The sequence below is a fragment of the Elephantulus edwardii genome, unplaced genomic scaffold (genome assembly GCF_000299155.1).
Source record: "Elephantulus edwardii isolate Elephantulus edwardi_28Jun2011 unplaced genomic scaffold, EleEdw1.0 scaffold00014, whole genome shotgun sequence".
Classification (NCBI taxonomy): Eukaryota; Metazoa; Chordata; class Mammalia; order Macroscelidea; family Macroscelididae; genus Elephantulus; species Elephantulus edwardii.
Genome location: NW_006399764.1, coordinates 31078193 through 31090455, shown reverse-complemented (window position 1 = coordinate 31090455; position 12263 = coordinate 31078193). Strand labels below are relative to the sequence as shown.

General features: G+C 46.8%; 1 protein-coding gene across 1 annotated transcript in view; it reads right to left on the bottom strand.

Moving 5' to 3' along the window:
- The window catches only part of LOC102864789 (phosphoglucomutase-like protein 5-like), a 150941-nt gene that overhangs the window by 102705 nt on the left and 35973 nt on the right, over positions 1 to 12263 (bottom strand). The window contains exon 6 of the mRNA XM_006881328.1: positions 10043 to 10197. Coding sequence (XP_006881390.1) covers positions 10043 to 10197 — 155 coding nt within the window. The remainder of the gene's footprint in view (positions 1 to 10042; positions 10198 to 12263) is intronic.

Here is a 12263-nt window from a genome sequence, read left to right as displayed (position 1 = left end):
AGGTCCCATTCATCTATGTTATCTTCTCCTGGTTGTAGCTTTTCCAGGATACTGGGAAGACTGTTTATGTTGTGGATTAGGACTTCTAGTGTTGTTCCTACAATAATGTTTACTACATTGAAACAGATGAGGAAGAGAACTGTTTAAAAGGAATATGTAATTAGGTATTTTTGTTATGACAGGAGTCCAGAACGAAGGCTGCACCATGGAGTGGACTTGGGGGGAGGGATTGTAAAACAATGAAAGAATTTCTCCTTTACTTTTCCAAGAGGGGAGTGTACTAGGGAGGACTGGGGAGCAGGGAGAAAAGTACAACAATGAGTGAATGGAAATCCAAAGTCTCTGTAAATTTTCATTAAAATTAATAATAAAATTTTGCACAAGAGTCCACAATTAAGGTTGCATAGTGGAGTGTACTTGGGGTGGTGGGAGGGGTGTGGGGGGATTGTATATCAAAGAAAGAATTTTTCTTTTACTTTTCAAAGAGAGGAGTGAACTGGGGCGGGGGGGAGGGGGGAGGGCTGGGCAGGGAGAAAAGTGCAACAATGAATGAATGGAAATCCAAAATATTTGTAAATGTTCATTAAAATTATTAAAATTTAAAAAAATTTTAAAACATATACTTGTTGGTGTTAGGTGCCATCAGGTGACTGGACCTCACAGTGACCCCTCCCTGCCTGTCCTCATCATCTCTGGCCCGCCTCGCCCGTTGCTACCATCACAGTGCCTGTCCTTCTTGTCAGAGTCTTCCTCTCTCTCACTGGCCCTCTACTTGTCCCCGCATGATGTCCCTGACCCCTCCTGACAACATGTCCCACCCACCTGGTTACACTTCCTCCGAGAGAGACTTGTTTCCTCTTTTGGCAGCCTGTGGGGTATCCTTCACTTGTCTCCAACACCCACAATTTCAAGGCAATATTCCTCAGTCACCATTATTCATTGTCCACTTTCAGGCTTGAATCGGGGGCACCTTGGTCTTTAACTTGATAGCCATGCTCTCTAGGATTGTGATGAGGTTCTTGACAGCATTTCCCCCCTGCAGCTTGGCTTCTGATTTCCTTATTGCTGCTGCCCTGGAGTTGACTGTGGGTCCCTGAAGAAGCTGCCAAGGCCACACCGCCTTGGAAATAGCATGGGACGGGTCTCCTCTCTGCTTTAGGGTCACAATGCCCCAACATTGACTCCCTGTCTGTGGGTGAGGGGTGGCTGGAGGGGACCGCGGCTGGATTCTCCACCCACACGCCTCATATTCACCTCAGACGTGGTGGCTTGCTCACTGCAGTGATGTTAAACAGCAGGGTTCAGTGGAGCTAAGGCAGACGAGGAAGAAAGGCCTGGTGATCTGCTTTCCAAACCAGCCACTGAAGCGCCATGGAGCACAACAGACTAATGTGCAACCAATGACAGCTTTTCTTCTTTGGAAAGTGACAAGACAATGTCTGTCTTCATGCAACACGCGTTTACCGAGGACGTGGTAAAGCCATGTCCTGTTCCAGGCACCGGGCTAGTGAAGAGTGAGCAGCTGGACCTTCAGAATCCTACATTCTTTTCCTTTTTTTAGATTTTAATGAAAGTTTATAAAGAACTTGGATTTCTATTCACTCATTGGTGCACATTTTCCTCCCTGCTCCCTTCCCCAATTCGCTTTCTTCTATGGGAAAAAGTTTTTTGATTGTTATACAGTCACAGTCTCCCCCGCTCCCAGATCACTTTACTACGCAGCTCTTATTCTGGACTCTTGTACTGATAGTACCTAGTCATACAGTCCTTTCATACAGTTCTCTCCCTCGTGTCTTTCAATGCCATGTACGTTATTTATCCCCTCTTTTCTTAGTTTTCCCAACCTCCATATCAGTCCTGTTCTATAACAGTGGCATTATGCAGTACTTGTCTTTGGATTGTTAGTGCTACATGATTTCCCGACTGCTGGTTCCAAGGTTGTTGATTGTGGATATAAGCAAGCTGAAATTGTTAACAATCCCAATTTCTTCTCCATATATCATGATGCCGCCTATTGCCTCAGAGGTGAAGATTATTATTATTATCATTTTTATGTTGAGATGCAATCTATATTGAAGGCTGCAGGCCTTGACCTTCTGCAGCAAATGTTTCAGGTCCTTCTCAATTTCAACAAACAAGGTTGTGTCATCTGCATAACACAGGTTTTTCATAAATCTTCCTCCAATCCCGATGCCACATTCTTCATTATAAAATCCACGGTTTAACCATGAGTACCATTAGTTGTAAAAAAAAAAAGAAGAAGAAGAAAAAAACAGATTGATTAATCTGTTGGGTAATCTGCTCTGATTATAGAAAACTCAGAAGCAGGTCTTGGGTTTGGCCAATTAGGAAAGACCATTTCATGACAAGCCCGACGAGAGTTCTTGAGGAAGAAGAGGGAGGAGGGCAGGGGAGGATGAAGGCCAGCCATGCTGAGGACTCTCTGCACGACCCCTTCCCTCCAAGGTCCTCGATTCGCTCAGGGCCTCCTCTGCCCAGCCCGCCACCATCAGAGGCTGGACGCACAGACACATCTTCCCCTCTGGTCCAGTTGGCTTTGACCAGCAGGTGTCCATCAGGCTATCAGGCAGGAGCACAGAGAAGCTCAGCGCCTGTCTGACACCCACCGTTCTCAACACCAGCCCTCACCAGCTGTGGCCACTCTGACTCTACCCTCGGTCCCCTGGCCCTCCCTTCACCCTTTGTTTTGAGGGTATTGACAACTTCCTACTATTCATGATCTCTGGATTCCTCCCTATCAAGGATTGAGTTGTTTCTCCAAAAACCACACATATGCAATGATTTGGAGAGGAACAGCAGGCTTGGGAGAATGGAGGGACAGTGCAGGAGAGGAAGACCCAGGATAAGAAGAATTGATTCAGTGACTGGAGAAATGGGAGTAGGTCTGTCGGAGATGTTGAGATTGGCTCAGGATAGAGCAGGGTTTGGAGCACTTAGGGTCGCTGTGAGTCACAAGTGACTCGATGGCCCATAACAATAGTAACAACAGTGATACCATGTATGTGAGCTGTGTAATGATTCCTCCATGGTCAGATAAACCATTGGTTTAAGTTCAAGAGGTTTAAGGATGGAATCAACACCTCTTCATCCCATCACTGCCCTGATATATCTAATCTACAGATTGTTCTCTAGAAACTTCTTTTATCACTCAAGAGATAAGAGGGAAGGAAAGGTGACCACAGGGATAAAGTGGGGTTCAGTACCACCGAGAAATCCTCATGGTGTGGAGGAGGCCCTGCTGGATTCAGGTCCCTGCACTAGGAATCTCCTCTTGCTGAGGGAGCCAGGACACAGTGGCATCTCCAGAGAGCACAAGGCCCGCAGATGCTAAAGGAAACCAGGCCCTTCCTCCAGGACTGACAGAGTGGGCCTCTCGCAGAACTACACCCTGGCTGTGGACTTTGGCCTGCTGTTAGGCTCTGGTGGCTGGTGGTAAGGAATTACACCACTGAGCAAAGGTACACGGTGTGGATCCACCAGGTGCTCTGCGGGAGAAGGATGGGCAATCCCCTCTATGTGATTTACAGCCTCTGAGAACCTGCTGGAGGGTCAGCTATGAGTTCCAGCTCAGTGGCACACAACCACCACCAATAAACTTTAAGAGAATAATTGTGCTTGGCTGAAGCCCTCCGCTCGTGGCATCAGCTACAGCCACACTGGAGAGCCGGGCCACTGCCCACTTCTTGCTGGCTCCTTGGAGTCTCTCAGCCTCTGAGGACCTGGCCTGCCGAGCCCACCATCTGTTTCCTGCTCTGATTGTGATGAACCAGCCAAGCACAGTTTCAAGAAAATATTGTTGCCCTCTGAGGTGGGGTGGGCACTAAATCCTGGAATGAAATACTCCGAGGCCTGTCTTATCCTCACGCACAAAGCTCACAATAAACACTTGTCGAGAAGAGAAATTTGAACTTGTTGATATGTTGACAAAAAAGGCAGCTCCATCTCTGCAGGACAGTGAGGGGGTCAGCCACTGGGAACCGGGACACTCCAGGGCCTCTACCTTCAGGACACCCTCATCACTGAGCCTGGAGACAAAGCGGTGGGACTGGAGAGCTGGTGGAGGTTGGAGAGACGGGTCATCACAGATCCACAGAGAGGTGCCTACTTGCAGGATCTGTGCTCCCAAAGCCAGCTGAGTGTACTTAAGAAAAAAAATCACAGGATAGTTTGGGATTGGGGCAGCTGCAGACAGCAGTTTGGGGCTGGGGCAGCCACAAACAGCCCTGTCACGCCTCAGCAGCATGTACTTCACACGCATTTAGTCCTCTTGGGAGTCTAGCCCAGCACTCAGAGCCACAGCATGTCCCCGGTGCTACCCGCAGCCCACAGGCCCCACTGAGGCAGGGTGTCCCTTTGCACCTGGAGAAACCAACCACTCCTGGCATTGATGCTGACTCACATGGACTACAGGACAGAGAACCTCCTCTGGGATTCCAAGGCTGTCGTCTTGATGGAAGCAGACGACCACAACTTCTCCATGGAGCAGCTGGTGGGTTCAAACCCACAACCTTCAGGTTACCAGCCAAGTCCCTGAACCACTGTGCCACCAAGGGCTCTTCCAGATTACCCCAAAACCCACTGACATCAAGTCATTTCTAATTTAGTGACTTCATCAAATATCACATTGACAAACTTTTGTCTGTAATTTGAGATAGTATAGTCTTCCCTCATTAGCACTCTGTCTACTCCTAAACATTTGTGTGGTTTCGTTCCATTTGTCTATTCTCTCGTATTTAGGAGTTCTGTGCATCACCTCTAGTGGTTACAGAGTTACACTAGCGGCTGTCTCTGACGGCACATGTCTCCGATGGTTCAGATCTGCCCATGGCTCCCTGGGAGAAAGATGGGCACTCTCCTGTCCTGTGATTTACAGCCTCGGAAATCCATGGAGGGTCAACTCTGGGTCACTTCTGACCCCACAGCCATGAGAGAGAGAGGACGTTGAGTAGGTCTCCAGGCCTTTTCTCCTAGTCTGTCTTAGTCTGGAAACTCCACTGAAATCTGTTCAGCAGCCTAGCACCACGCAAGGCCCCACTGGGAAGCAGGTGTTGGCCATACCAGTGGTGCACAGGCTGGGAATCAAACACTGGCCTCCAACACAGAGGGCAAGAATTCTACCACTGAGCCACCACTATATCCTTTTAGGACAGAGGATATTTCAGCATTTCTTAAGCTGAAAGAACTGAAAAACAATTTCAAGCCACAAGTCGAAATACTTAAGAATGCTTTGGGCAGAATATCAAATGATCCAAGAAGCCTTAAAAGAAGATGGAAGGAGTATACAGAGTCACTGTACCAGAAGGAATTGGCTGACAAAGAAGAATGTCATGAAATAATGTATGAGCAAGAGCCTGTGGTGACGAAGGAAGAAGTTCAAGCTGCTCTGAAAGAATTGGCAAAAAACAAGGCCTCAGGAATTGACGGCATATCAATTGACATATTTCAACAGAGAGACACTACCCTGGATGTGCTCACCAAGTTGTGCCAAGAAATCTGGAGGAAAACCACCTGGCAAAGTGACTGGAAGAGATCTATATCTGTTCCCATTCCAAAGAAAGGTAACCCAACAGAGTGCAGAAATTATTGAACAATATAATTCATATCACATGCAAGTAAGATTCTGCTGAAGATTATTTAAAAACGACTGGAGCAACACTTCAACAGAGAACTGCCTGAAGTGCACGCTGGATTTGGAAGAGGCCCTGGTACTAGGGATATTATAGCTAAGATTAGATGGATCTTTACTGAAAAGAGAGAGAGAGTACCAAAGAAAGGCCTATCTGTGTTTCATTGATGATGCAAAGGCATTTGACTGTGTGGATCAAAAAAAACTGAGGCTGACTCTAAAAAGAGTGGGAATCCCAGAACATTTGATTGTGCTTATGCAAAACATGTACTTGGACCAGGAGGCAGTTGTTAGAACAAAGCAAGGAGATACTACATGCTTCAAAATTGAGAAGGGTTATGCAGATGCCACAACCCTGTTTGCTGAAACTGAGGAGGACCTGAAGTGCTTGCTGCAGAAAGTCAAGGGCAGCCTTCAATATGGATTGAAGCTCAACATCAAGAAAACAAAGATTCTCACCACTTGGCCAATTGGCAGCATCGTGATAGATGGTGAAGAGATTGAGATTGTTAACAGCTTTAGCTTTAGTTTGCTCAGCTCCATGGTCAACACTCTTGGTACCAGCAGCCAAGAAATCAAGAGATCAACTGCATTGGGAAAGTCAGCTGTCAGCGACTTCTCCAGAGTGCTGAAGAGCAACAGTGTCAGTCTGGAGACTAAGGTGCGCCTGATGTAGGCCATAGTCTTCGCAATTGCTTGCTATAAGTGAGAGAGCTGGACAATGACTAAGGATGATATAAGGAGAATTGATGCCTTTGAGCTGTGGTGCTGGAGAAGAGTATTGACTATACCATGGACTGCTAGGAGAACAGTTTCTTCCTAGAGAGGATGAAGCCAGGCTACTCCTGGGAGGCAAAGATTCTAAAGCTTCATCTAAAATACTTTGGGCATGTTGCAAGGAGGGACTGGTCCTTAGAGAAAGACGTCATGCTTGGAAGGGTAGAGGGATGGGGAAAGAGAGGAAAACCATTGATAAGATGGACTGATACAGTGACTGGGGTAATGAGGGTAGGTGTGTCAGAGACAGTACTGTTGGCACAGGATCGAGCAGCTTTCAGGGCTGTTGTACATAAGTTCTCTATGAGTCACAAGTGACTCGACGGCCTAACAATAACAACAAGTATTTCTTGAGTGAATAAATTATTAGCAAGGGTGGTCACAGGAGTCCTTAATGGCAGAGTGGATTAAGTTTTGTGCTGCAAATCTAAGGGTTGGCGGTTGAATCTGCCAGCTGCCCCTGGAGAGGAAGAGGAGTGGTCTGTCTCCATGAGGATCATGACCTCAGAGGAGCCCCAGGCACACACGGGCACTTCATAAATATTACTGAAGGGCAGTGACCCACAGTGACACACAGGACTCCTTGGCATGTCTGCCTGGGGAGGAAACAGGCACTGGACCACAAACGCACTTTAAATGTACTTCTCTTTTCAAACTTTTCAAGTCAAATTGTCTTCCACGCACAAAGTGCCTGCACCCAGAAGTCAGACACATAACAAAGGATTCCACTTCATGCCAGAGCTGCATTTGTTCAGGGTCAGGGGGCCACTTTGGAGAGATAACGTCCACACAGAAATTAAACACGGCTCGGATGCATCAGGGAGCGACAATGACCTGTGAACAACGAGCATTTGTTAAGACGACTCATCAGTCCCACAGGTAGAAAGAGGGCTTGTTCAGGAAATCCAGGGGCTCAGAAAAGAGTGCCCTTCCGTGTCCCTTGACCAGGAGGACTAGTGGCACAGAGGCCAAAGTGCTTGGCGACTAGTTAGGCGAAGGAAAAGGCAAGACATACAACATGGGGTTGGTGAGGCATTGTCATAAATTAATGCTATTAGTCACTGGTAATCAATCAATGGTTAAAGCAAAGGATCCACAAATGATTATAGAAAAAAACCACTATAATTTGCCAATCTTCACTGAGATCTTAAACTAGAAAATAAAAATTAATAAACAAATGCCTAAAATGCTGGCCTGCTGATGGATATTTCATTCACCAAACTCTGCCTCAGTTCTTGAGTCCTGCGGAGCAGACACCACAGCGAATGGTCTGAATGGAACAGAAACTCATCCACTGCACGTTTCAATACTCACTGTGCAAAGTCTGTTCCAAGCATAACGATTCTCCAGCAGGTTTCTGAGACCACAAACCCTTAGGGAAAGTGACCCCCACATCGTCCACCCTCAGAGCGAGGGTAGACTCAGACTGCCTTAGGGTTCGGAGTGTAACTGGCATCGGTCCCCTCCAGAATTCCTGACTCAGAACCACCTCGACAAGCCTTTTCCTGTGTCTCCTGCTGCTGGGAGGTGAATGTCAGCCTCCGCCTTGTACCACACACAAACATTCACTCAAAACCCATCACAGATCAAATGTAAACATGAAAGCACAAAAACTCAAAGAGATCTTAAATTCTATAAAGATTCCACAGGTAAACTCATCTTTCTGATGTTGTGGTAGGTAAGGACATTTTACTAAACAACAAAAAGTATAAATTTGCCATATCAGGTAAGATACTAACAGATTTCCTTAAAAAGAAAAACACTTGTTCATCAAAGAATTTGGTTAAATTTAAATAAAACTTCAAGAAAAGGCAAATGGACGGAGACGGAAGGGCAGTGGTTACCGGGGTGAGGGTGCGAATGGATGGGTATTAACTGCACCCGAGTGTTGTTCGGTACCCGAGTCAGCTCCCGGTCACAGTAACTACAAGTCGATAGGCTTAACACACTATGAGATGGACCCAATGGTACTGGGTTGGGTTTGGGTTTATTATAAGATTTTTAAAGGACATAGTTAAGAAAATAAGGCGGCTGCACATCCATGTTTATGGCTGCATTGTTCACAATAGCAAGGAGTTGGAAACAACCCAAGTTCCCATCAACAAACGAATGGATAGAGAAGCTGTGGTATATTCACACAATGGAATACTACGATGCATTGAAAAACAAGCAACCCATGCAATTTTATTCAAAATGGGTGATCCTGGAGGATATTATGCTGAGTGAAATATCTCATTCACAAAAGGACAATTACTGCATGGTGCCACTGTTATAGAATGCGACTGCCATCAAGGTTGGGGTGAGACTGAGAAAAACTGGATAAATAATGTATACTGCATTGAAACAGATGAGGGAGAGAACAGTTTAAAAGCGATATATGATAGGGTATTATGGTTATCACAAGAGTCCAGAATTAAGGTTGCATCGTGGAGTGTACTCGGGGTGTGGGGGGTTGCGGGGAGGGGGATTGTATAGCAATGAAATAATTTTTCTTTTAATTTTCAAAGAGAGGAGCGGACTGGGGAGAAGGGGTGGGCAGGGAGAAGAGTGCAAAAATGAATGAACGGCAATCCAAAATCTCTGTAAATGTTCATTAAAATTAATAAAATAAAATTTTTTAAAAAGAAAATAAAGAGGCAAAAACAAGCCAAGATAAAGCTTGCAGTGCATACACTCAAAACGATCTCTACTCAAAATCTGTGAAGAACCCCTGTTGTTGTTGTTGTTGTTGCTGTTAAGTGCCTTCAAGTCGCAGGCGACTCATAGCGACCCTATGAAGGAGAGTCCTGGATGCATGGGTCCCTTTCATCCTCTCGCCAAGTTCATAGGGTTTCCGGAGGCAAGCTGTTATGGAAGTGGATGCCACTCCTCCTTCCAAATAAAGAACCCCTACAAATCAATAATAAAAAGACAACACAATTGACCAAATCCTCTTTGGGGTCCTTATCATGCACGGTATGTTTCTTTCTTATAACAGAAATATAAAATTTCATCTCTATGTTCACAGAGATAACAAAGACAGAGGCTGCCTGGGTGGTGCGAAGTTAACACACCAGCTGCTAACCAAAAGACTGGCAGTTCAAGTCCACCTGAAGGCTGCTCAGAGGAAGAACCACAAATCCACAAATCCACGGTTCGGCGCAGACGCACACAGGGTCACCTTGACTCGGCAGCGACTGGGCTTGTCACGAGTGTCAAAGCCAGCATGCTAACTTCAGACCTGCTCTTCCCACAGCCCTTGGACACACTTTCTGAGTTAGCACGTTTTCTTTATTAAGCATCCACAGAGCATTTACTATGTGAAAACACTCTTAGAAATGTTCTTTACGAATCACATCATTAACAATCTAGGTTTAGAAGATACTCCACTTTGCAGATAAGAATACTGAGATCAAGTAAGTCTCCCACATTCCCACAGCTGCACCCCGACTCAAGGCCAGGCCAGCAGCCTCTACCCCAGCCTCTTTCCCCTGCATCAGACAATGTGTCTAAATCACCACGCTTCCCACGAGTCCCCAAGTCCCCAACGGAAGAGTGAAGAATGTGTGACAGTCCCAGCTGAGGGGCACAGCCACCGAGGCCCACCAGGCGGTTCGCTCTGACCGCAGTCTCACTTACCTGTCCAGGGCGGTGCTGGTCGGCATGCTCCGGCCGAAGCCACGGACGCCCAGCTGACGGAAATAGGGAATGCAGGCGAGGTTGGCGGCGATGATGGCCAGGGAGTCAGAAGGACTCACAAAGAAGCCGTTCTGGCCGAGGATCATGTACCGGTCCTGGCGGAGGATGCAAAGGTCATCATCAGTCAGGGGTCTCTTCACGGGCCACCCCCCAGCTCTCTGTCTGAAAACCATGGCAGGATCAAAGAGGGGTGGGAAACCTCGCCTGAACCTCTGCATCTTCCCGGGGACTGGAGTTCTCCCCGCAGGCCTAGAAAGGTGTCGAGAGACCTGGACCCTTCCGGCCAGCTGTACCGCGGACTGTCAGAAGGAGCAGATGAGCCGGAGACGTGCACTCACAGTGCCCCTTGGAGGGAAGGGTGAGTCACTTAGGGGCAGGTTATCAGGATGCCCAGTCACTAGAAAAGGACACCATGGTGGCCTAGCAGAGGACTCAAACACTCAACACCAGGTGGTGGCGAGGGAGGTCGTGTTCTCTCCCTGGTCTAAACTAGGTGGTCATGAGCTGGAGCTGACCCAGTCGCCAACCACCACCTTGGTCCCCAGTGTCCCTGCTGTTAAGTCCTGTCATCATTGTTGTTGGGAGCTATTGACCCCAAATCACAGTGACCGCTGCGGAACAGGAACCTTGCCCGGGGCTGAAGCATCCTCGGGATCTCCACATGCTTAAGCGCACTGTTGAAGTCGCCCTGTTGATCCATCTTGAGGGTCTTCATCTCTCCCACTGACCGTTGACTTTTCCTAGGAAGATTCCTTTTTCCAAGGACTGGCTCTCCCTGACAACATGCCGGAAGTGCAGGAGATGAACTGTCACCACTCTCCTTTCTAAAGAGACCTTGGCTGCTCTTCTTACAACACAGAAGTTTGCTGTTTTGACAGTACCTGGTGTAACCAAAAGTCTTCACCAACACCACCGCCCAAAGGCATCAGGTCTTCTTTGGTCTTCCATATTCAATGTCCAACTTTATATGCATATAAAGCTACTGAAAACACCATGGCTTGAATTAATACCATATTTCTTTTAAAATGCAGAACCAGGGCTATTGTTAAATACAAATTGCTTCACATGGAGCTTTCCACAAAATAAAATCCCCACAGCCCATAGCCACAGAGTCACTTCTAGCTCACGGCAACCCTGTTGGGTTTCTGAGGCCGTAAGTCTTCACAGGAGGGAGTGGCCCAGAGTTCTCCAAAGGGGCTGGGTAACAAACCAACACGTAACCGATTGCACCACCAGGGCTCCTTTCCACTGACCACCATAAAAAAAGATGTGCCACATGAATTTATATTTTTTTTTAAAAAAAGCAAGGTCTTTCTAATATTTATTCCAAATGTTAATTTAGATCAAATGAAAGCACTTGATATATAATAATATTATTATATAACAATATTCAGGCAGAACGGGCTCAAGCTTGTGGAGAAGTTACAGGTTACAGGTTAAAATCTGATGTTCACAGGGGAGTCAGAGTTGACTCAACATCATCTAACAACAGTAACATTCAGACACAGAACTAAGGCAGAGTCATTCAGGGTATGTCAGACCCTCCGTAACAGCAGACGTGCTCACTGATTTTCTGCTTTGGGATGCTCAGCCCACGTCAATTTCTTTTGACCTCCTTGGATTGTGCCTCACTTTCTTACACTTCACAGAGAGCACATTTTTTTACACGTGGAAAGTCCGTGGCAACCGTGATCGGTACCATCTTCCCGACATCCTGCACTCCCTTCATGTCTCTGTACCCATCTGGATTTTCTCATAACAATCAGACTTGTTCATCATACTATTGGTGGCTTGGTGGTAAGGAGTTGAACTGCCAACCCAAAGGCATAGGGTTCAAATTCACCAGCTGCTCCAAGGAAGAAAGCTGATACATCTCCTCTGGTGTAATCTACAGCCTCCCAACACCTGCTGGAGGGCCCACCATGAGTGAGCTACAACTCAACGGCACAAAACAACAACATGGCACAAAATTTTAAAAAACTTAAAAGATACTGAGAAAAGAAGAGGGTCAGTGAAAGAGTGCGACCCTCAAGGAGACAAGCTGAGGCAGTACCAGCAGCACAGGACTGGGCTTGGCAGAGAGTAAGGAGGGGACAGTACAGGGCAGGGTTCTGATCTGCTCTCCACACTGTCACTACTGGTCTCTAGGATGGTGACACTT